The following is a 22,219-nucleotide window of genomic DNA, read 5'->3' on the forward strand; positions in this document are numbered from 1 at the left end:
TTTATTTTTTGCGGTACAGGGGCCTCTCACTGTTGTGGCCTCTCCCGTTGTGGAGCACAGGCTCCGGATGCACAGGCTCAGCGGCCATGGATCACGGGCCCCCCCACTCCGGCATGTGGGATCCTCCCGGACCAGGGCACGAACCCACATCCCCTGCATTGGCAGGTGGACTCTCAACCACTGCGCCACCAGGGAAGACTGCATGTATCTTTTTGAAGTATGGTTTTCTCTAGATACTTGCCCAGGAGTGGGATTGCAGGATCATATGATAGCTCTCTTTTTAGATTTTTAAAGAACTTCCATGGTGTTCTCTACAGTGGCTATACCAATTTACATTCCTACCAACAGTATAGGAGGGTTCCTTTTTCTCCACACCCCTTCCAGCATTTGTTATTTGTAAATTTTTGATGATGGCCATTCTGACCGGGGTGAGGTGATACCTCATTGTAGTTTTGATTTGCATTTCCCTAATAATTAGCGACTTGGAGCATCTTTTCATAGGCCTGTTGGCCATCTGTATGTCTTCTTTGGAGAAGTGTCTATTTAGATCTTCTGCCCATTTTTTGATCGGGTTGTTTGTGTTTTTTTGATGTTGAGTTGTATGAGCTGTTTGTATATTTTGGAGATAATTCCCTTGTCAGTTGTATTGTTTGCAAAGATTTTCTTCCATTCTGTAGGTTGTCTTTCTGTTTTGTAGGGCAGCTTTTCTCTTTGTTTCCTTGCACTGGATAAAGAATAGGAGAAGCCAAACTGATGTTTTTGGCATTGTGGCTTTGAAAGATTTCAAGGTCCCTTGAGTTAACCTGTTTTCAGCAAAAGAAGTAGAGGATAGTCCCAAGACAGTAAAGAGCAGAGAGAGCTTGGTCAACAATTGGATCTAATAATGACCAAATTCTACAAGTTAACCTCTAACTTTCTGGAGCTGCTCAATCCCAGCAGTTTAAAAATAAGTTGAGGGGCTGTTGCTGAATCAGTGGAAAGAATTTTAAATTTCTAAAATAATTTTTAATCAAGAGAAGCCATCTGAAGTGGCTTTGGAAAGAAAATTGTTGATGAATACCAAATGTCCTGTTCAATGTTGTGATGCATATGACTGAAGAGAAGCATTTTTGCCTGTATTTGGGGAAAGATGAAATTATACTAAATGAACTGCACTTACACTGGACCTGTAGTTACTGGAGAAACTTTCAAAATAACTTTGCTTTAACAAGGGATTCCTATTTCAGTTATGGGTGAGCTTCTCAAAACTCATTAGATAATATAATTCTTAGGATTTTTCTCTAGCTAATATGACACTTAATTTACCATATATAAAACATATGAGGCTGTTTATCAGTTTGTTGATCATTACTCTTATCTGGTTGAGCCTCTGTGTATCACTGATCCTGCAGGTAGATCTTCCCTTCCAAGAGAAAACACTATTATTTTCTTATATTCATTTCTTAAAAATCATACAGATTTAACAAAGCATGTCACCTGGCATTCTTGCCAGTAAGAACTATGATGATCCTTGGGAAATGCAGCTTCTTAAAAAAATTCGTAAGCAAAGTCATTTAATGTCTCTGGGAGCCGGCTTGTGGCCTGCAAAAAGGGATGTTGGACTAAATTCTTTGATGTTTCCTTCCTGCTCTGTACTGTGTGGAAAGTGCATTCAGTACGGGCAGAACACTGTATGCCCGTGGTGATGATGTTTGAATATAGGGGGTCAGCAAACCCTTTGGAAGCCGTGTGCAAAATTGTTGACCGGTGTTGGGGGATGTGTGGGATAAGTCAGTGGTGCCCATGTGTTGGGATGTAGGAGAGGAGTGTGGTGACAGCTGACTTGCTTATCCATTCTGGCAGGGCTGCTACCATTGTGATCTACACAGACCCTTTCATCTGGCTACTTCAAAGCATTTTTACAAACTGTAGCTCATTATTTCTTCAAGCACAGCATAAAGAAAGGTTGACTGGTGTCTTTTCAATTAACTCAAAGATGAAGAAACTGAACTATATAGAACTAAAAGGTATTCTCCCAGAAGAATACTGCATTGCAGAGGGGCAAGATAGAGAAAGTGTTCATCCCAGCTTCGTAACTGACAAAAAAGGAAAAAATCTTAGTGCTTATTTTTGGAGACTGTGTACATTATGGCACCCTCATAATATGGAAGATCATGCAGCCATTATACTCCCCTCTCTGCATGCAGCCTCTCTCATGCAGAGAGGGGAGTATACCCCACACAGATCCCCGCATCCCAACCGTGAACTGCCTTCTGCCATTGTTTCTACGTCCATGGCCTCTCCTGACAGTATCTGAGGTTCAACTCTATCTGCCTGCCTTGAGACTGGGGTCCCTCAGTGTGACAGAGAAAGATCTGGAAAGCAGCACTGAGACATCCATGTTGTAGAGTCAGAACAGCGCTGAACTGGACGCTGTGCCCAACTGGTGGCTAATTCACGGAGTGAACTGTTACTTCACCTCTCAGGGCCTCAGTTTCTCATCTGTATGACCATCAGATGCAGGTCCAGTAGGCCATTCATTGGGACTTGTCCAGGGTTGTGGTTATGAGTGTTGTCACTCTTGATATTGTTGTAGCAAGGAAGATCCATGGGGTAAATTCACGGATTTATGCAAATCTGGTCCAGAAAGACCATTTGCGTACACGCACGCACATACACACATGCACACACACAGGATGGAGGATCATTCTGGTTATGACAATGCAGAGGTTAGAGTTGGTCAGCCTAGTCTTTCTCTTTTGGTTTTTCAGTTCCTGACTGCCCCAGACTTCATAAATCAGACTAAAATTTTCCTTCTCCTCCCTCGTACTTGAGTATTGACTTTTTACCCTTTTCCAATGGAACAAACCTTACATATGCGTATGGACCCCGTAGGTGGCACTGACTACATCTATTAAAGACAGGAAATTTGCCAGGTATAGTTGTATAGATCCATAATGCAAAATTCACATGCATAGCTCAGTGGTTCTCAGATGGGGGTGACTTTGCCCCACCTGGGGACATCTGGCAATATCTGGAGGCATTTTTAGTTGTCACAACTGAGTAAGGGGGAGATACTACTAATATCTAGTGGGTAGAGGCCAGGGATGCTGCTGAACAGCCTACAGTGCACAGGATGGCCCCTCAACAAAGAATTGTCCAGTCCAAAATGTCTATAGTGCTGAGGCTGAAACCCTGGTATCAATTAATATGCAAATCCTTGTAAAGTATTATGAGAGCCTATATTCACAGAGGGAAAATCTGGTCACCTGGCCCTCCTTCTTGGTCACTGCTCTCCTGGTGTCTAGGTCACACAAAGGCTGTTTTGTCCTCTTGAAGCCTTTGGGGATAATGTGTTACCTAGGAGTTAGAATAGTGGACCAAGGGTGAGGAAGACAAGACATTTTCCCAGAGAACATGACACAGTTGAGTCAGCCTTTGGTGTACTGTTGACACTCAACTGTTAATAAGATCCAGAGAATTAAGGCAAGCTTGCCTCTGAGAGATGTCATGAATAACATAGTCTGAAAAGGCCATTCTTATTCTTTTATTTAATGGCAGTCTTATCTGAGGGGATATAACTTAGATAAGGCTAAGAGCATGGCTCTGGAACCAGAGTGCTTGACTTTAATTCTTGATTGCCATTCACTAACTGTATGTCATTGTTTCCCTCATTTGTGATGTGGGGATGATGCCATCAAAATAGTATCTACCTATAGAATAATTATGAGAATTAAACTAATAAATATGAAGTATTTGAAACATTGCCCAACTTAGGATAAGTACCTTATAAATATTAGTATCACTATTGTTTCTTTAAGTCAGGAATATGATTCAAACTCTATACATTCATTCTTTTATTCAACAAGTATGTTTTTTTTTAGCACCTACTATGTCCCAGGCACTGTTCTAGCTGCTGAAGATACATCAGTGAATCAAAAACATCAGATAAAAATCCCTGCCTTCATGGAGCTTACCTTTTAGTGGATTATAGTAGTAATAATGCAAACAGAAAGAAAAAATATACAAAATTATAGTCAGCCTGGTACTTGTCCTATAGTTTTTGAATGGATGGATATATTATTCATAGTTTCGTATTATGTTACGTAGCTAATTGGGCTTGGAAGTTTGAACTGTCATCTTATGTAAGGAAAGAAAGTTAGGGACTTCCCTGGTGGTCCAGTGGTAAAGAATCCGCCTTCCAATGCAGGGGACGCAGGTTCGATCCCCGGTCGGGGAACTAAGATCCCACATGACGTGGGACACAGCCCGCGTGACACAACTACTGAGCCCGTGCGCCTCAACTAGAGATAGAAAATCTGCACGCCACAACTAGAGAGAAGCCCGTACGCCACGACAAAGAGCTGGCACGTCACAACAGAAGATCCTGCATGCCACAACTAAGACCCAAGGCAGCCGAAAAAAGAAAGTTAAACCAATATAGAAAGTCATGCCAATAAAAAATGGAAACTACTGGGACTTCCGTGGTGGTCCACTGGTTAAGACTCTGCGCTCCCACTGCAGGGGGCGCAGGTTCAATCCCTGGTCGGGGAACTAAGATCCTGCATGCCGCACAGCGTGGCCAAACTAAGATTAAAAAAAAAAAAATTGAACTACTACATAACATTAGAAAGGAGAAAGAGGAGAACTGAAATTAGGCCACTGTCTATGGCCATGAGTTTTGTTTAAAATGAACTGAACATTTTGCCTTCTCATCTTTGTATCAGACATATAGTTACCGCTAGGCAGATTTGCACATTCCAAGACATTCCAAGACTTTCTCAGCTGCAGCAGGCACCTCTGTCTGTGTAGCAAAACAGAGAACAATGTTGGTTATTATCAGATCACTGCAGCTGAAGAGGAAGAATCAACAGTAACTCACTCTCCAAAAGTAATTCGCTTCTGAAAGGAAAAACTCCTTCAGAACAGTCATCTCATGAGTGCAGGCTTTAGCATTCCCTGAAGAACTTGGTTAAAAGAAACTCTAGACCTTACTGATTGGTTCCTCATCTTTTGTTTTCCAGAAACCTTCTCTATGTCTACCCACAGAGGCTGAACTTTGCTAACAAACTAGCGTCTGCCCGGAACATCACAATCAAGATCCAGTTTATGTGTGGAGAGGATGCCAGCAATGCTATGCCGGTAATGAGGGAGATAAACATTTGCCTCGAACCAGGGTGGGCTGAACTTCCCTTGCTGGTTCACACAGACAAAATCAAGGGCTGATCAGCGTAGAGTGCGTGTTGATTCAGGCCAGTACCACTGATCATGTGCAGGGGCCTCTGTGGCTGGTCCAGTATTGCTCCCAGGATGCTGATGGGGAAGCAGGGTCAGCCTAAATCGAGAGTCTCTTTCCCAACTTATTCCACAGTGAGCTGGGAGATTTAGAAATGCAGATCATTTTAGAAGACTGAAAAATATCATGAATTCTTTCCGTGCCACCCTAACAGCATAAGAAGTAGAAAGACAGGCCCAAGGTGTCAGCCATGCTTGCTGTACTTTCAGATGTGCACTGCGGTACACGTCTACCTAAGCCTCAGTCCACATCTAAAGATAAATATAATAGAAAGTACTGCCTAGTCATAATAAACATACACCATCTCAACACCTTCTAGGAATGGATCTTCATCCTGAGGTAAAATGTAAATCAAATAATAAATACAATGCAGTGTTCCCTAAGGAACCCAAGATGCCAGAATTTGTACTTTTTTAACCATCTGCCAACAAACGAGATGGTGGTTAGCTATTACTATTTTATTTAAGGTGTAGAATTCAGTTAATACACCTTTCTACTGAAGTCACTTTTTTCCGGTGCTTCCATTCTTCAAATATCCACTTTTTTTAAAAAAAACATCTTTTTAATGTCCCACCTACCTTCCCAATGCAAGGCATCCTTTTGCAATTGTTGTGGGAAAGAAATCCTAGAGGAAGACTCCCCTGGTTCTCCCCACTCTCGCCCCTGGCAAATCCATCAGGGCTGCCAGGTACAGCTGTGGTAGCCAAGGTCCCCAGCCGGGGATGAGTGGGGGCCAGACTCCAGCCTGTTCACCACTCACCAAGCCTGGGACCTTGCATGGGCATTAGTGCATCTAGTAGGAAGGGCTCTTTTTTAATTTACCCAAAGGTGAGTCCACGTGTGAAGTCATGTGCCTTTAGGGCTGACCCAGGCCCAAAGAGGTGTCTTTTTCTAAACACCATAAATGTGTGGCCAGTGATGGTCCTGGTGACCCAAGTGACCAGGCAAAAGAGCCTCGACCAGGGATCTCTCACGGAGGGCAAAACTCTGTAATATTGCCCTGTAGTATAGACCTCTAGGGGAAGAGGCAGATCGAGAGAGCACTGGTTTTCTAGTCTCACAAGCCTGTGGCCCTTGGTCACTGATGTAGCCACTGGAGTCTCCGTTTATCCTTCATAGCCAGTTCTTCTGCATCAGTTGGGCCGCTTGTAGAACTCAGCACTCTTAATTTACAAAATGCAGCTCTATGAGACCAGAACCTCCTACTGGGCTGATGATCGTTTATTTGATTTAACCAAATATCACAGTTAATTTGGCCCTTTCTATACTGGTGAACAGGTCATCTTTGGAAGATCCAATGGGCCTGAATTTCTGCAGGAAGTTTACACAGCTGTGACATACCACAACAAGTACGTATATTTCAGAGTTCTAAACATATTATGCCAAGATTGTTTTATGATGTCCTGGCTTTTCTGAATCCCCTAGGTGATTCCTTCTACCAGTATTTATAATTCAGGGACTAAGGGACAGAGGAAATCCATGCCAGTTCCCTGTTTCTATGCTGGAGAACCACAATTTTTGCCGTTAACTGTGTTTGGGAGAAGAACATATCTTCAAGAACCTAATATTGTTTTGAGTTTTCTGGAGCCTTCTACTCTTGTGTGATATAGAGAGGTCTTATGGTGTTCCATAAAGAAATAAATTTCTTGCCTTGCTTTGAGGTACTGGAGGGGCCAGAAACAAAATCCAGCCCTCCTTGGTCTGTCTCCTTGTCTTCTATCCGTACCTGCACCACTACCTACTTTAAGAAGATTTAAGTTGACCAAAGGAGAAATGAAACACTCATTTTTATGTGGGCAAATTGAGTCAGAGAATAATGTCTAAACTGTTATTCACATTTCCAGGTAGGACATCTGTATAGGGTCAGACAAACTAGGGTTTGAACCCGGCCTGATAACCTTGGCCCATTTAAGTATTGAATACTTCTCTGAACCCACCCTCCTGGACTGGAATGAGGCTTAAATGAGTAATGTATGTGAAGCCCTTAGTAAACCACCTGGGACATCATAATTCAGTAAAATCAGATTCCCTTTCCTTCCTGCATCCTTCATTTGTTTCCCCCAAATCCTTTGATGAGTGCCGGCTGTGCACCAGTCCCTGTTCTTGGGGTAGAGATAGAAAAGGAGGTCACAGCAGGACTCCAAACCTCATCCTCTGTCCAAATTAAGTTGTTGGATTTTTCCATTGTGTGCAGGGATTTTTTTTTTTCTGGCAAAGCTTTTCGTTTGTGAGCAGCCTTATATATAAGTGAAGTGTATCCAGTGACATAAGCTTGGTCTCAGGACTTTTAGCTTAGGAGGAGACTGATGTAAAATGAAAAGTAAAACACCAAGCAGGCGAATTCTGAGGGGCAAAGGGTCCATGGTGTTACAATTTATAGTCAGAGAAGCCATCACTCTTGCTAAAAGTTATTTGTGTATAATGTGCTTTTGAAACAGGTCTCCTGACTTCTATGAAGAAGTGAAAATTAAGCTCCCTGCTAAGCTAACAGTAAATCACCACCTCCTGTTCACCTTCTACCATATCAGCTGTCAGCAGAAGCAAGGAAACTCTGTAGAAAGTCTCCTGGGATATTCAGTGAGTTGTTTTCAACTTGCAGATTCACTCTGCAGTTGTTGGTGCCTCCAAGGTTCCTGCAGAGATAAACAACTAAATTCTATTCACTTGCTTTTTTCCTGTCAGAAGTAGCAAAATGTGCCAAACCAGATTGCAGCAAAGAGCAGAGATGACTTGACTTAGCAAATGACTATTTCAGGAATGAAAAGTAGTGGGTGAGAGATAGTGAAAGAATACTCGCATTACAATGTCCATTATTTCCAAATTTTATATATATGCTTCACATATAAAAATAGCTCTTTTTTCCCCAAGGGGAAAAAGTTATTTCTTTAAAATATATAAAAGGTAAAATAAATATTGATGTTTTCCAGATATACACACACATTGGCTATAAAGAAAAATGCTACTACTTTGGCTCCGAAAACAGTGAATCATCGATATTACCATCTCAGGAGCTCTCAGGGAATTTAAAATCTAAAGAACTTGACAGAAATTACTGCCCCAAAGAGCTCTGGTCAATATCTAATCATCATTTAGTTGCATTTGATTATTGTGAGCTAGATAAATTGCCAGAATTATATGCGGTAATAAATCCCATTTTATTCTTTACATCATCTATTTCAGTGGCTGCCAATTCTCTTAAATGAACGTCTTCAAACTGGCTCCTACTGTCTCCCAGTTGCCTTGGAGAAGCTGCCACCCAACTACTCTATGCATTCTGCAGAGGTAACCAGCAAGCTGGCCATCACCTGTTTCCGGTCCAGCCATGGTCTTGGACCACCTTTCCAGAGCCACTTCCCATTCCTTTATACATGACTAAGGATGCTCAGCGTGTTTTGGGGAGCAGTCATCTGTCAGCACAGGGTGTTTTCTGAGAGCACGTTGTTCTGATAGGATGGGAGAAATAACTGGTTTTAAGACCTCATTAATTTAGATTGTCACCAATTCAGAATGTTGGGTCAATACAACCCATACCCAGGCAGCATTACCTTGTATTATCTATAACAAAGGGGTTTACAGAATGGGGTATTTTAAAAAGGAAGGCAGGGCTTCCCTGGTGGCGCAGTGGTTGAGAGTCCGCCTGCTGATGCAGGGGACACGGGTTCGTGCCCTGGTCTGGGAAGATCCCATGTGCCGCAGAGCGGCTGGGCCCATGAGCCATGGCCGCTGAGCCTGCGCGTCCGGAGCCTGTGCTCCGTAACAGAAGAGGCCACAACAGTGAGAGGCCCGCGTACCCCCCCACAATAAAAGGCAAATAGAGCTCACCTGTGATAACAACTGCTCTCAGCTCCCATCCTTACAAAAGGTTCCCATGCCAGATTCCATTGGTTTCCCCTCTGGGTTAGTTGTCACAGTCCCCAGGTGGATATTGGGGCTTTTATTCCTCTAAAGAGCCCAATGTCAATATTCTTTCTCTCCTCACATTCCCTGTCCCGCCTTTTTCCCCATACATTCTGCTGCAATCCACTAGTTTAAAGGGAGCCCAGTGAACCCTCCGTTCTGATTGCACCAGCACCAGCTCTCATGCTTCTCAGTCTGGTTGGTGTAGGTTTATATCAATAAGATTTATTTTGAAGCAAATACCAGACATCATATCATTTCATTTATAAATAGTTCAGTATTTTATCTTAAAAGATAAGGGCTCCTTTTTTAACCATCACGATACCATTGTCATACCTTAAAAATTAATAATAGTTCCTTAATATCTTCATATATCCAGTGATCAAATTTCCAATTATATCATTAATGTCTTTTTTTTTTTACAGTTGTTTGTTGCATGTGAGGATCCAAATAAGCTCTATACATTGCTATTGCTTGACATGTCTTTTAAGGCTCTTAATCTGTAGGTCCCCCTTCATCTCTTTTGTTTTGCTTGCATATTTCAAGTTGAATTTCCCAGGAATTTGAATTTTGTTCCAACTTTTATAGTCAACTTTCTTTCCTACTCTGACTACCCACCCCCACTCCCCCAGGCTATTCCATTTTCTATTTCCTTTTTTTTTTTTCCCCTGGAGAGAGAAGCTTCCTTTGCCCTGGGCCACAGGCATATGCCTGAATTTAGATCAAAACTATTCTCCTCAAAACCACCTAAGTGGTTTTGTGAGTATGTTCACAGATACTCCCTGTTTTATGATTTGGACACACAGCCCCTTGCTGAAGCCCGCAAAACCACCTTTTCAACATCAAGCTGCACATTCTAATTTCCTAGAACACCCAGTAAACAAACCTGGCTTTGGAGACAAATACATCTTGATCCAAAATCCAGATTCTGCCATGCCCTTGCTGTGTGAACATGGGTGAATTGCTTACCCTCTCTGAGTCTCAAAGAGGAAACCTAGCCCAGACCTGCCTACAAGGTAGCTGTGAACATTGAATGAGATAATACATATCAAGCAACAAACTCGATGCTTAAGTAAATATTAGTTCCTTTTTCCTACTTGCCTTAAGCTATCTTTATCAATATGCCCTCAGCTTCTCCTAATATGCTTTAGGCCTACCCTGTCCAATATAGTTGCCACTAGCCACATGAGGCTATTTAAAATGTGGCTAGTCCAAACTGAGATGTGCTGTCAGTATAAAACACAAACTGGGTTTCAAAGACACAGTAGCAGGAAAAAAAAATGTAAAATATCTTATTCATAATTTTCTATATTGATTACATGTTGAAATAATAATCTTTAGGCTATATTGGGTTCAATGAAACATAGTATTAAAATTATTATCACATTAAAAAAATTTTAATGTGGCTACTAGAAAATTTTAAATGACATAGATGGCTCACATTATATTTTTAGTGGTCAGTGTTGCTTTAGATTACTGCAAACTCCAGTGACCGCACAGGTCGGACTCATTAATAATGAGTGCAAGGTCCTGGTGGAATTTGTTCACACTGGAGACTGTCTTCCCACCCAAGGTCATAGCTACTCCTCTGCTCTGCACATTGGTGCCATGCTGGGATGCAAGATCAACGTCTTCATATCTTCAGATTCTCAAAAGACGATAGAAAAGCAGGCTTTCATGTGAAATTTTCTGACATTCTAATGTTTGGCAACTAATTCGACAGTTTCTAACACTGGGCCAAACAGCACTTGTCTGTGGGCTGGATCCAGCTTTGTGCCCCAGTTTGTAACTCTGTCTGAGATAGTTCCAAAGGTCCCCACCCCGTGCACACATCCTACCCTTGCAAGTACAGTATGTTTCCTTCCATTAAAATGCAAGAGACACAATACCCACACTCACATGGCCAAGTCTGCCAAGGCCCTCCTTACTCAACACTGTAGGATGACAATTCCCTTGAGATTTTAAGGCAAGAAGTGGTCTCTGAGGACTACAGGGCTATTGATATATAAATATTATAAAAGTCATTTTGAGTAATTAAAGCAGGAGCCTAGAAGGACTGCTACTTGGAAACATTTTGTTAAAAGGGAACAAAACTGTAGTCTCTCAAAAGCATTAAAATTTCATGTCTTCTAAAGATATTCTACACTTTGTCCTGACATTCCTGATTAATGGAGAAATCATTAGGATATGACTTTATTTTAATTCCTAGAATCAAGGATTACCAGTGCTGGATGGAAGCTTAAATTAGATAGATAACTCGATTCAAACCCCTTCTTTCAGCATGAGAAAATGAAGGCCCAGAAAGTTTCATTGACCTGTCGAAGTGAAAATAATTAATTTGGTGTAAAACTGAACTTGAACCCAGGGCTCCTAACTCTAAGGCCAGTTATATTAGTTTTCCAGGGAGATTTATATTTGTATAACCCTGACATCTACTGTCAAGTTGCTTTACTCTGCTTGTTAGTACTGAGAAAAGGGAATTGAATTGCTAATTTGTTTTCTTTTAACACAGAAAGTCCCTTTGCAGAATCCTCCCATTAAATGGGCTGAAGGACATAAGGGAGTATTCAATATTGAAGTGCAAGCTGTTTCTTCTGTTCACACCCAGGTAAGGAGTATCCAGGTCAAGTTTAAATCAGAACAGCAGGCTAATAATGAAGATGGGGTGCAGCAGAGAAACTTCTAAGGACAGTTCAATAAAAGATCAGTGAAGATCTTTGTGCCTGGATAAAACAACACCGAAAAACCCTTTCAGTTCTGTGTGGGAAATTGCAAGCCTGTTAGGTTTTATTTGTTGGTTTCATAGAAAGACCTTATAAAAATGTTGAAGCAGCTTGGCACCTGCACTGTTGGTTGAGAAGTTTCGTGGGGAGACTTCATTTAAACATTTTCCTGCTGTTGCTGTCTCATTTCCCTCTGTAATTCTGCCATTTCTCTTCCAGACTTTTTGTTGTTGTTCTACTTTCTCTCCTTTTCCTGCCACTGTCTTGAGTTTTGCATCTGCTTAGACCCCTGTCTTGGCAGTGTGTTTGCCTGGTATCCCTGCCTCTGACAGAACATGTCAGAGTCCAGATTATTTTTTCTTCAGCTAATAATTATTGAGAGGTTCTATTTTGTGCGCAACACTCTACAAAGAAGTTCATAACCTGGTCTGAAACGCCCGTGTCTTAGAACTTCTGCTCTGAAACACTGGGTAAGAAGTTTTGCCTAGAAAGAGCTACGTGATTGTGTTTGTGAATCCACTGGTGAGCGTTGAGGGGATGAGACCCATGAGGCCTGCCATCTGCCTTCCCAGGACAACCACCTGGAGAAGTTCTTCACGCTCTGCCATTCCCTGGAAAGCCAGGTGACCTTCCCCATCCGTGTGCTGGACCAGAAGATCAGTGAAGCGGCTCTGGAGCACGAGCTGAAGCTCAGCATCATTTGCCTCAACTCCTCCCGCCTGGAGCCCCTTGTGCTCTTCCTGCACCTGGTGCTGGACAAGCTCTTCCAGCTGTTCGTGCAGCCCATGGTCATCGCTGGCCAGACAGGTAGGAGGCCTGGGGGCCTGGGAGGAGGCAGGCAGTGCCTTGTTTTATGAAACACGATTTTCCAGAAGTTCCGGGAGGAGGGCCAATGTGATCTTTCTGTTGAGGATGTGAGTCCAAGGGAAACCAAGTCCACTGCTATTTTTTTTTTTTTTTGGAGATTCCCTGTATGTTTTAAAAAAAGAAACATTAATATAGGATGCTTAAAATTATCGGGGTTTTTTTACATTAATGTGTTGAATGACTGAAGCCAGTCCTTTAAATTCCATTCCTAGTAATTGATGGTTTTCTTTTACCTCGAAGATATTTTTTGTTGACTTGACCAACAAGGGAATCCAACGTTTTAAAGAAATAAGACAACCCATATTCAATGGAAGGAAAGGAACTGTCTAAATTGAAATTCCTTTTTTATTGAGATAAAATGCACATACCATAAAATTCACTAAAGTGTACAATTCAGTGGTTTTTAGTATATTCATGACGTAATGCAACTGTCAGTACTTTCTAATTCCAGACCATTTTTATCAGCCTCAAATGAAACCCCATACTCCTGAACAGTCACCCCATTCTCCCCTCCCCTCAGCACGCAGCAAACACCCATCTTAAATGCTTACTTTTAACAAATGAACACTAAATACAATGTGTAAGACTTCCTTTGGAAATAATGTCATGTAGGGCCTGGGTCCAGTGGTTCTTCCAACTCCTGCAGGGGTAGACTGGCTGCTGTAGGCCATCTTTGTTTGACACTATTTTCAGCTGGGCTTGTATTAGTCTGTGCTCTCCAGCCCAGCAGATATCTTTGGGTACCATCCATGCTGCCAGTACTGTGCTTAGAGTTGTAGGTTTTGCAATAATAATCAAGAGCATATTGAACCTCAGAGGACTTACGATAAAATATAGCAAAGATCAGCAGCACAGGACACAAGTCCTCAAATGGACACAGCTGAATGCTGTTGGGGTGATGGCGAAGACATCCATCTGGGAGGATGAGGAAGGCCCCCAGAAAGAAGACTGCAACTGAGATGGCTTTGAAGTGGGCTTAGAGGGAAAGAGGCCAAAATGGGGACAGAGACTGGCAAAAGCAGAGGACCAGAATGTCTGGATCAGAAAAAAAGTAGTTCAGAAAAAAGTGTCAAAACCACTTTTCTGGGAGTGTCAGAAAAGAAGGAGATAACACTGTTGGGCCATGGAATATGAGTAAGTTGGTGGGGAGGGAGAAATGAACTTGTAGCCTAGGACACGTGGGGGAGCTTTCAGAGCTAGGGAAGAGCGTGACCTCTGAATCCCTCAGTTTGCAGTGTATCCTGGGATGCATCTGCTGTGGCTCCACAGATAAGGCGTCCTACATTGTCGGCTAACTTTTCACACGTGTAGCTGTTGCCTCTCCAGCTAGATGCCTGTGGAGTGGCCATCTGTACCCTCCCTGGATTTCCTTCTGCGCCCTCCACATATGTGGTGCACTGCTTTGTAGGCCCAGCTATGGAGTGTAGACTTGTTCACTAGACAGAACGTTCATTCACACATTTTGAGCCAATATTTGGGACTCCAGGGTGTTGGGACAGGCAGAATAGGTGGAGGCACTTGGTCTCCAAGCATGTCTTCAGAACTTATCTGTGTCAGGCACCATGGAAGGCCTGGTGGGGAGAGAAGAAAGTATGAGAAATGCACTTTGCTTCCAGCCTATCAGAGAGACAGAATTTCCCACTGGAAACAGCCCAAGAACCTTGTGATTTGGTGTCACTTAAGCCCTGTACTGAGTGGTGTCAGAGGCTTCATTGAGGAGGTGGGATGGTGCTTAGCATCGAAAGGTTAGTATGATTTTGTGGGTGGGAGCAAGGAGGGCTTTCTAGGTGAGGACAGCAGCGCGAGCAGAATTGCAGAAGTGAGAAGCAGACGCGTGATGGGGACAGTATAAAGATTGCCTTATTTTAAGGAAGTTGAATTTGAGCAGAAGAGGGTACCAAGTGGGATAAGTAGGGTGGAGCCAGACTGTGGAGGGTTTGGAGCTCCTCAACAAGAGAGTGTACACGGTGAAGCATTGTTTGTACAGGTCCAGGGACTGACATGATACACATACGTCTTTAGATTAATCTGTACACCAAGAATCCATATTGTTCAACAGCCCATCTCAAACCATAGTGTGCGTAAGGATGACCTGGGCATCTGGTTAAAATGCAGATTCTGACTCAGTCGGTCCTGGGCGGGGCCTGAGATTCTGCATTTCTAATAAGATCCTAGGTGATACTGATGATGTCAGGACAGACCCCACTGAGTAGCACCACTTTACAGCGTGGTTTAGAGAGGGGAGGAGGTCTGGACAGGCTCGCATCTTCGTCCTGAAAAACCACAGTGCTGGCAGAAGGAGGAAATGTGAAGTCCTTTGCAGTAAGCAGAGCTGGCATGCTGGAGCTTACTAAAACCACTCACCCTGCCCCAGGGGGTTCAGCCTGGTTCAGCCGGGTCAGTGGTCAGGACTCCTTGTCACTGCCCCAAAGAATGTTCCACCTCAGGCTCATTAAGGACTCACTGCAGGGCCGCCCATTTTTCTCTTGGTTCCTCAGCCAACTTCTCCCAGTTTGCCTTCGAGTCCGTGGTGGCCACCGCCAACAGTCTGCACAACAGCAAGGGCCTGGGCAAGGACCAGCATGGGAGGAACTGCCTGCTGGCCTCCTATGTGCACTACATCTTCCGCCTGCCCGAGCCGCAGAGGGATGTACCCAAGTCAGGTAACATCCCCCTGTCCCACCCACCAATCCGGAGCCTGTGCCCCACAACGGGAGAGGCCACAGCAGTAAGCGGCCCGCATACCGCAAAAAAAAAAAAAAGTTCACGTCTAGATTTTTCTCTCTTGCTTTCTATCTGCCTTCCTCCCTATTTTTATATTCTAAACACTTGTTTTTTCTGCCTATTTGATAATCCCTCACTGATCTTCACCCAGTCGGTACTTTTTTTTTTTAACATCTTTATTGGAGTATAATTGCTTTACAGTGGTGTATTAGTTTCTGCTTTATAACAAAGTGAATCAGTTATACATATAAAGATATACAGATTGCCAACAAACACATGAAAGAATGCTCAACATCATTAATCATTAGAGAAATGCAAATCAAAACTATAATGAGATATCATCTCACACCAGTCAGAATGGCCATCATCAAAAAATCTACAAACAGTAAATGCTGGAGAGGGTGTGGAGAAAAGGGAACCCTCTTGCACTGTTGGTGGGAATGTAAATTGATACAGCCACTATGGAGAACAGTATGGAGGTTCCTTAAAAAACTACAAATAGAACTACCATACAACCCAGCAATCCCACTACTGGGCATATACCCTGAGAAAACCATAATTCAAAAAGAGTCATGTACCACAATGTTCATTGCAGGTCTATTTACAATAGCCAGGACATGGAAGCAACCTAAGTGTCCATCAACAGATGAATGGGTAAAGAAGATGTGGCACATATATACAATGGAATATTACTCAGCCATAAAAAGAAAGGAAATTGACTCAGTTGCAAATCCCTTCTTTTAAAAGCTGGAGAAGTGACAACAGATGCCTAGGATTCTAGGATCATAATGATAAGGAAAATAATATATATTTGATAGCTGTGGTAAGCAGTGGCCCCTAAACTTTTCATTATGAAAAAATAAATACCTTTTCTCATTTCCCCCAAACTAAACTTCTGAAATAATATTTCTCCAGTCTTTTTATAATACTCAACCAGAACGTCTGGTCAGCATGATATAAAAAGTAGCATCAATAAGTTAACAAAATTCCAGTCTCTGACAAAGGAACTTGGGCATACTTATTACTCCATGCAGCCTCATTTCAAGTAAACCTGTAATTTTAAATGTTTTTTAAAAATACTCATAATATTCATAGACTCACATAATCACCTTTGAACACATGTAAATACTCAAAGGTGAGAAACATTGCTATACAGTGTATACTTATTCTCATAAGATTCAGATGATTCCTTGGATTCTCAAATCTCAGAAATGCAAGACTCATAAAGCCGTCATCATTTAAATACTAAGAAATAAAAAATATCCACATTTCGAGCTTGTCTTCAGAAATCAGAACCTCGTGGGCTGTTTCTCCATGGCAAGAAGAAGCTGGAGATGAGGAGCAGCCCCTGTCTTTGGATGAGGCATGTGTTTCCAGTTTACCACAGTCCTCACCCCTCCCTACTGCCTCACACCCTATCTTTCCACCAAAACATTGCCTCCCTGGCCTCTCCTAGGCATTTGCTAATAAGACCCTAATTCCAAGACCTAATCTAGTGGGTTTCCGCTCTACTATCTACCCCATCCCTCCTCAGTTCCTTCTCAAGTCCAATAAGTGACTCTGATCCGCTTTCTATTGACATGTCTATACCTGGTGGGGTGCAGGCAGCCCCACTTCCTTCCCAGACCCTCGCTACCACACATACGGACGCACGTCTGCTGCCGCTGTGAGTTCAAAGCTGATGCAGGCCCGAGTGATGAGCAGCAGTAACCCAGACCTCGTGGGGACACACTCTGCAGCAGACGAGGAGGTTAAGAACATCATGTCTTCAAAGGTAAGGAAGATGTCAAACCCTGGAAAGAGACATGGGCTTTTTTATTTTAAACTAACACTTGGAGAGACAACACGAAATCAACCACTGCTGCTGCCCACTGGCTTGGTCAAATGCTCAGCTTTCAAGTTATTAATATTCTTTTCTTTTGAAGTGACTGAGATCATTCTGATGCCAGGCAAGACTGGCATTTGAAGGTATGCGCGGAGTTAGTGAACTCTGGTGGGAAGTTTCTCGGGCATAGCTGGTTTAGCTCCGTGGAGTTGATGAATACCATGAATTTTATCTTCCAGGAAAAAAATTTGGCTTTAACTGTTTTTGATGCCTAGAAGGACTGTTTTTTGTTTTATTTTTTAATAACTTGCCTTTTAGATTCATTAACATCCATAGATGGATTGATTATCCCATGTAAGAATCCCAAAGATCAAAGCCAAATTTATAAACAAAAACCGAGATCCTGGGAGGGTTGGTGACTTGCCCTAGATTGTTTCCCTCCATGAATTCTTTATGTTTTCTCATAAACTTTTTATTTTATAAAAGTTTTAGATTTATAGAATTATTGTCAATATATGACAGAAAATTTTTGTGTACTCAACGCATAGTTTCCCTGTTACTAACGTTTTACATTAGAACGGCACATTTGTCACAATTAATGAACCAATATTGATATATTATTATTATTAACTAAAGTTTATATTTTATTCAGATTTCCTCAGTTTTTTCCTAATGTCTGTTTTCTGTTCTAGGATCCCACCCAGGATACCACATTAGATTTTGTAGTGACATTTCCTTAGCTCCTCTGGGTTGAGACAATTTCTTAGACTTTCCTTGTTTTTGAGGACTTTGACAGTTTTGAGGCATACTGCTCAGGTATTCTGTAAAACGTCTCTCGTTTGAAATTTGTAAAAATTGTGATATAATTCACATACCATAAAATTCACCCTTTTGAAGTATATAATTCAGTGGTTTTTCATATATGTACAAAGCTACCATGAATTCTTAATCTGAATTTTCTTTCCAGTTATCTGTGGCCTCAGGGTGGCTGAGCTTTTGGAATAGTGTCATTTCCTCTAATGAAGATAAATCATACTCTCTAGGTTTTGACATCATTCCCCTAACACAAACCACCTACTTGAGACAGTACGCTGTGAGACAGGAAATCTGGAGACCAGGGTTGGGTCTCGATCTGATACCACCCAGGCCTGTGGTCATGGACAAGTCAATTCCTGCCCTGAGCCTTATTTTCCTCATCTCTGTAGAAGTTCTGAACCCTGGATGAATGTAAGAATCATCTATAGATCCACTCCTAGAGATTCTGATGATCTATAGGTTGTATCATATGAAATTGTTGATATTCTATCCTTTTTGACTTGCAGAATCAACCCAGGGATGTGCTGGAGCTGGTTCATACCAGTTTCTGAGAGCTGATTGTTAAATTTTCAGGAACTTTCTGAACCAGGTGTTAAACGCAGACATCATTAAAAATTAAATTATATAAACTAACAAATAAGTTATATGGAAAACAAAGGTAATCTAAATGCAGTGTTCTGGAGCAGAATAGGACATTAGTGGAAAAATTGGTGACATTCAAATAAAGTCTGGTTTAGTTAATAGTTAATGTGCCAATTTCTTAGTTTTGACAAATGTACCATATTTATGTAAGATATTAACATTAAGAGGAACTTGGTGAAGCGTATCCAAGAACCACCTTTGCAACTTGTCCATAAATCTAAAATTATTCCCTTTTTAAGGGCGTACTCAAACCTCATCCCTTCTTAATTACTTTACTACATTTTACTGTTATCTATGTTCTTGAGGTTATTTATGCCTACTGTACAGTGGTTTGCTACTGCACATCTCTTTGCAACACCATATTCGGTAATGTCATGTTAACTTGAAATCAGCTATGATGGAAGCCTTCACAAGCACAGAAATTGGCAGGTTCTACCAATCAGCCCCACCCCTCCGAGAGCTGGTTGTTAAGCATTTGCCAGCACAGCCTGGTTCAATTTTGCATCTAAGTCCTCTTTAAGCAGGATCTTTGCGGATCGCCGAGGGGCGAAGTGGTCAGCAGCTGTTAATCCACAGACTTGATTATTACGGTTTCCTTTAATGAAAGTGAAAATACTAAATTTTCTCTGTGGACTAGGTTAAGAATTTTAAAATTATTCCGTAGTGAGGGGAAAAATTTTTGTCTAACTAGAAGTATCAAGCATGATCTTCCTGTCAGAAGTGGTTTTTTGACAATTTATTAAAGAGTGTTTAGGAGACTGGGTAAAGTACCATGCTAACCCACAGAGAGGCACTGTTCCCACACATTTTTTTTTCCTGCTCTTTCAATTAAGTCAGAGACTTAGAAAGTTGAAGGGACTGTTCAGCACCCGTTGGTTCTTAACTAGGATTTAACTATAGGTGGCTACACACCAACTAACAGTGAATATCTCAGGAGCAAGTAGAGTTCGGTGTAACTTTACCTTGTTTGCTTTGTTTTATGTTTATTTTTGGCAGTTGTTTTACCTTTGTAACCAGAAAAAAAAAAAAAAGAAAGAAAAAGAAATATGTTAACAATGAATTCTAAGCTTGGGATTTCCAGGCAGTTGGCTTATCTTTCTGGGGACCACTGTTGGTTGACTGTTGAGTCATGGTTTGTGTATTTCAGATGGCTGATCGTAGCTGCATCCGGATGTCTTATTATTGCTCTGGCAATAATGATGCTCCAAGTTCAACAACAACCCCAAGGCCAGTCAGCAAAAAGGTACTGAACAGGCAGTGTGAGAATAATTTGCCCGGCCTCTCACCATGATTGAAAATAGATGCCATCAAGTACTCTCCTGTCTTGTTCCTGCCCTCCTAACACACACACACACACACACACACACACACACACACACACTCACTCACTTTTGCAGCCCTGTCCCAGGTGCCCCATTTTTTGACCACCTAATTACCTACTAAGTGGTTCTCCAACTTACCATGCATCAGAAGTACCTGGGTGGCTTGTTAAAACTGACTGCTGGCCCTACCCCCAGAGGTTCTGATTCAATAGATCCGAAGTAGGGCCCAAGGATTTGTATTTCTGATAAGTTCCCAGCTGATGCCAATCCAGGAACCACACTTTGAGAACCTGAGAACTGCTGTATTAGCTTCTTTTTTGGTAAAAGGAGAGCTGGGGACAATTCATCCTCAAAAAGTGAATGGCAATAATTAGGTATCATTTATTTCAATATGATATCAGACATGAAAAGCCTTGTAATTCTTTCCAATCAGCCTTACCTCTGAGTTCAGAGACTTGACAAGCTGTTAAACTGGTCATCAGAAAGAATTCTTCATATTAAGAAGATTCTCCAGTTGTCACGTCATGTGTGGTCCAAGGGGTGGAGGATAAAGAAACTGTCTGCCCCAAGTTTTCTCCTCCGCCAGGCACCCAAGAGTCTCACAATTTTAGTAGCTACTTAAGGTCTTGAGTGTCTTTCAAGACCTCTATTAAAATGTAAATATGCTGATTGGAAGGATAACACAGGAAGCTCTTTGCAACAGCTAACACCGCTGGGAAAGATGTGTTAAACAGGCATGGAGGGAATGAGCTTCAGCACAGCTCACTTTGGACTGGCTGAGGGAAAGATCAGGCATGAGGAGGCCCTAGTAGGGTCCAGCGCCTGCAGACTTGGCAGCAATACGGGCTCCATTTGTCTGGAAGGAGGTACCAGGAGTTAATTCTAACAGGAGGAGTAAAAGAAGATGTCATGAGGTGCTGAAAATAAATATTTCACCTACTTTAAATCTTAGCTTTGGGCTTCGCAGGGACTGGTTACAAGTACCATTTTCCTTCTTAAAAACCATGATTTGCTTACAGCCTGGCTTGCTTCAGGCAGGGCCTGATTTCTTCTGGGCACATTTGCCTTGTTTTGATTTTGTTTCTGGTCATTTCAATGACCAGAAGAGAATCATTTCATTTCAGAGGGAGGTTTAACCAGTGTGTTTCCTTAATAGCTCAGCAAACTGGGTTTAGCTGCTTGGCTATTTTCTGTACCCTCCGGAGCAAGGTGTTCTTGTAATAATGTTGCCCGGTAAGCAACATAAATTACTTTAAGAAGCGGCTTATCCTCCTCTAATCTCCTCTTGCCTTAAGATTCTGACAGTCAAACTGACCTATTTTCCAGAGGTTACCTTTGAAGCTTGTGGAGCGTGTCTTCCCTACAATGGGAAGATCCTGGTGTAGCTGAGTTACATCAGGGCAAGCTTAGACCATCTGCTAGATTAACACGCAGCCCTGCACCTCTCCCAGGTGGGAGAACTTCCCTCGTGTCTCACAACAGCACACAACTGTGTTCACGTGTATTGAGATTATAAAGGTTTGACTCGCCTGACAGAATGAAGCGGGACCAATGACAAGCTGAAACACTTCAGCATTCTCCATTCATCCCCATTAACCGTCAGGGGATGTAAATAGTTTGAATGCCCAGACATCTGCACAGAGATTTTTCCATTTGTCTCCTTTTAGTTTAGCTGAGTAACTCTCCAATTTTATTGTACATAAGAATCAGTAAATTGTGTGGCATGCCTACTGTACACTGTGGGTAATTTAAAGGTTTGTCAAGGGTAAGCTTTGTTCTAATAAATTTTTGCTTTGGGTGTTGACTTTAAAACTTTATTTCCACATACGCCAGTACTCTAGGATGTGATATTAGGTTGTTCAAGTAGTTTCAGCTTTCTTATCCACTGAGGAATAAAAAATGAGTTCATCTGTATTTATTCTAGATTTTATGGTTGTAAAATGAATGGAATCCACAGAAAATGCCCAGACATCATTTCTGCCATCAGTTAGGGTGACCAGCTATCCCAGTTTCTCCGGGGCTTAGGGGGTCCTTGGGATGTAGGACTTTACATTTTAAGACCAGGACGGTATTGACTGAAAAGAACGCACATCCTAAACGTTGAGAATTATGTTTTATTCGGGGACAT

At 42.0% G+C, this 22,219-nt stretch overlaps 1 protein-coding gene across 4 annotated transcripts in view; it reads left to right on the top strand.

The window, feature by feature from the left end:
• DOCK8 (dedicator of cytokinesis 8) overlaps positions 1-22,219 on the top strand; it is a 223,938-nt gene that overhangs the window by 132,305 nt on the left and 69,414 nt on the right. For all 4 annotated transcript variants that reach the window (XM_024734221.1, XM_024734220.1, XM_024734223.1 and 1 more), the window contains 9 exons: positions 5,004-5,121; positions 6,554-6,624; positions 7,714-7,852; positions 8,456-8,557; positions 11,685-11,780; positions 12,468-12,702; positions 15,261-15,425; positions 17,091-17,260; positions 19,917-20,012. In XM_024734221.1, the coding sequence (XP_024589989.1) occupies positions 5,004-5,121; positions 6,554-6,624; positions 7,714-7,852; positions 8,456-8,557; positions 11,685-11,780; positions 12,468-12,702; positions 15,261-15,425; positions 17,091-17,260; positions 19,917-20,012 (1,192 nt within the window). The remainder of the gene's footprint in view (positions 1-5,003; positions 5,122-6,553; positions 6,625-7,713; positions 7,853-8,455; positions 8,558-11,684; positions 11,781-12,467; positions 12,703-15,260; positions 15,426-17,090; positions 17,261-19,916; positions 20,013-22,219) is intronic.

Source organism: Neophocaena asiaeorientalis, unplaced genomic scaffold (assembly GCF_003031525.2).
Source record: "Neophocaena asiaeorientalis asiaeorientalis breed wild unplaced genomic scaffold, Neophocaena_asiaeorientalis_V1.1 scaffold256, whole genome shotgun sequence".
Taxonomy (NCBI): Eukaryota; Metazoa; Chordata; class Mammalia; order Artiodactyla; family Phocoenidae; genus Neophocaena; species Neophocaena asiaeorientalis.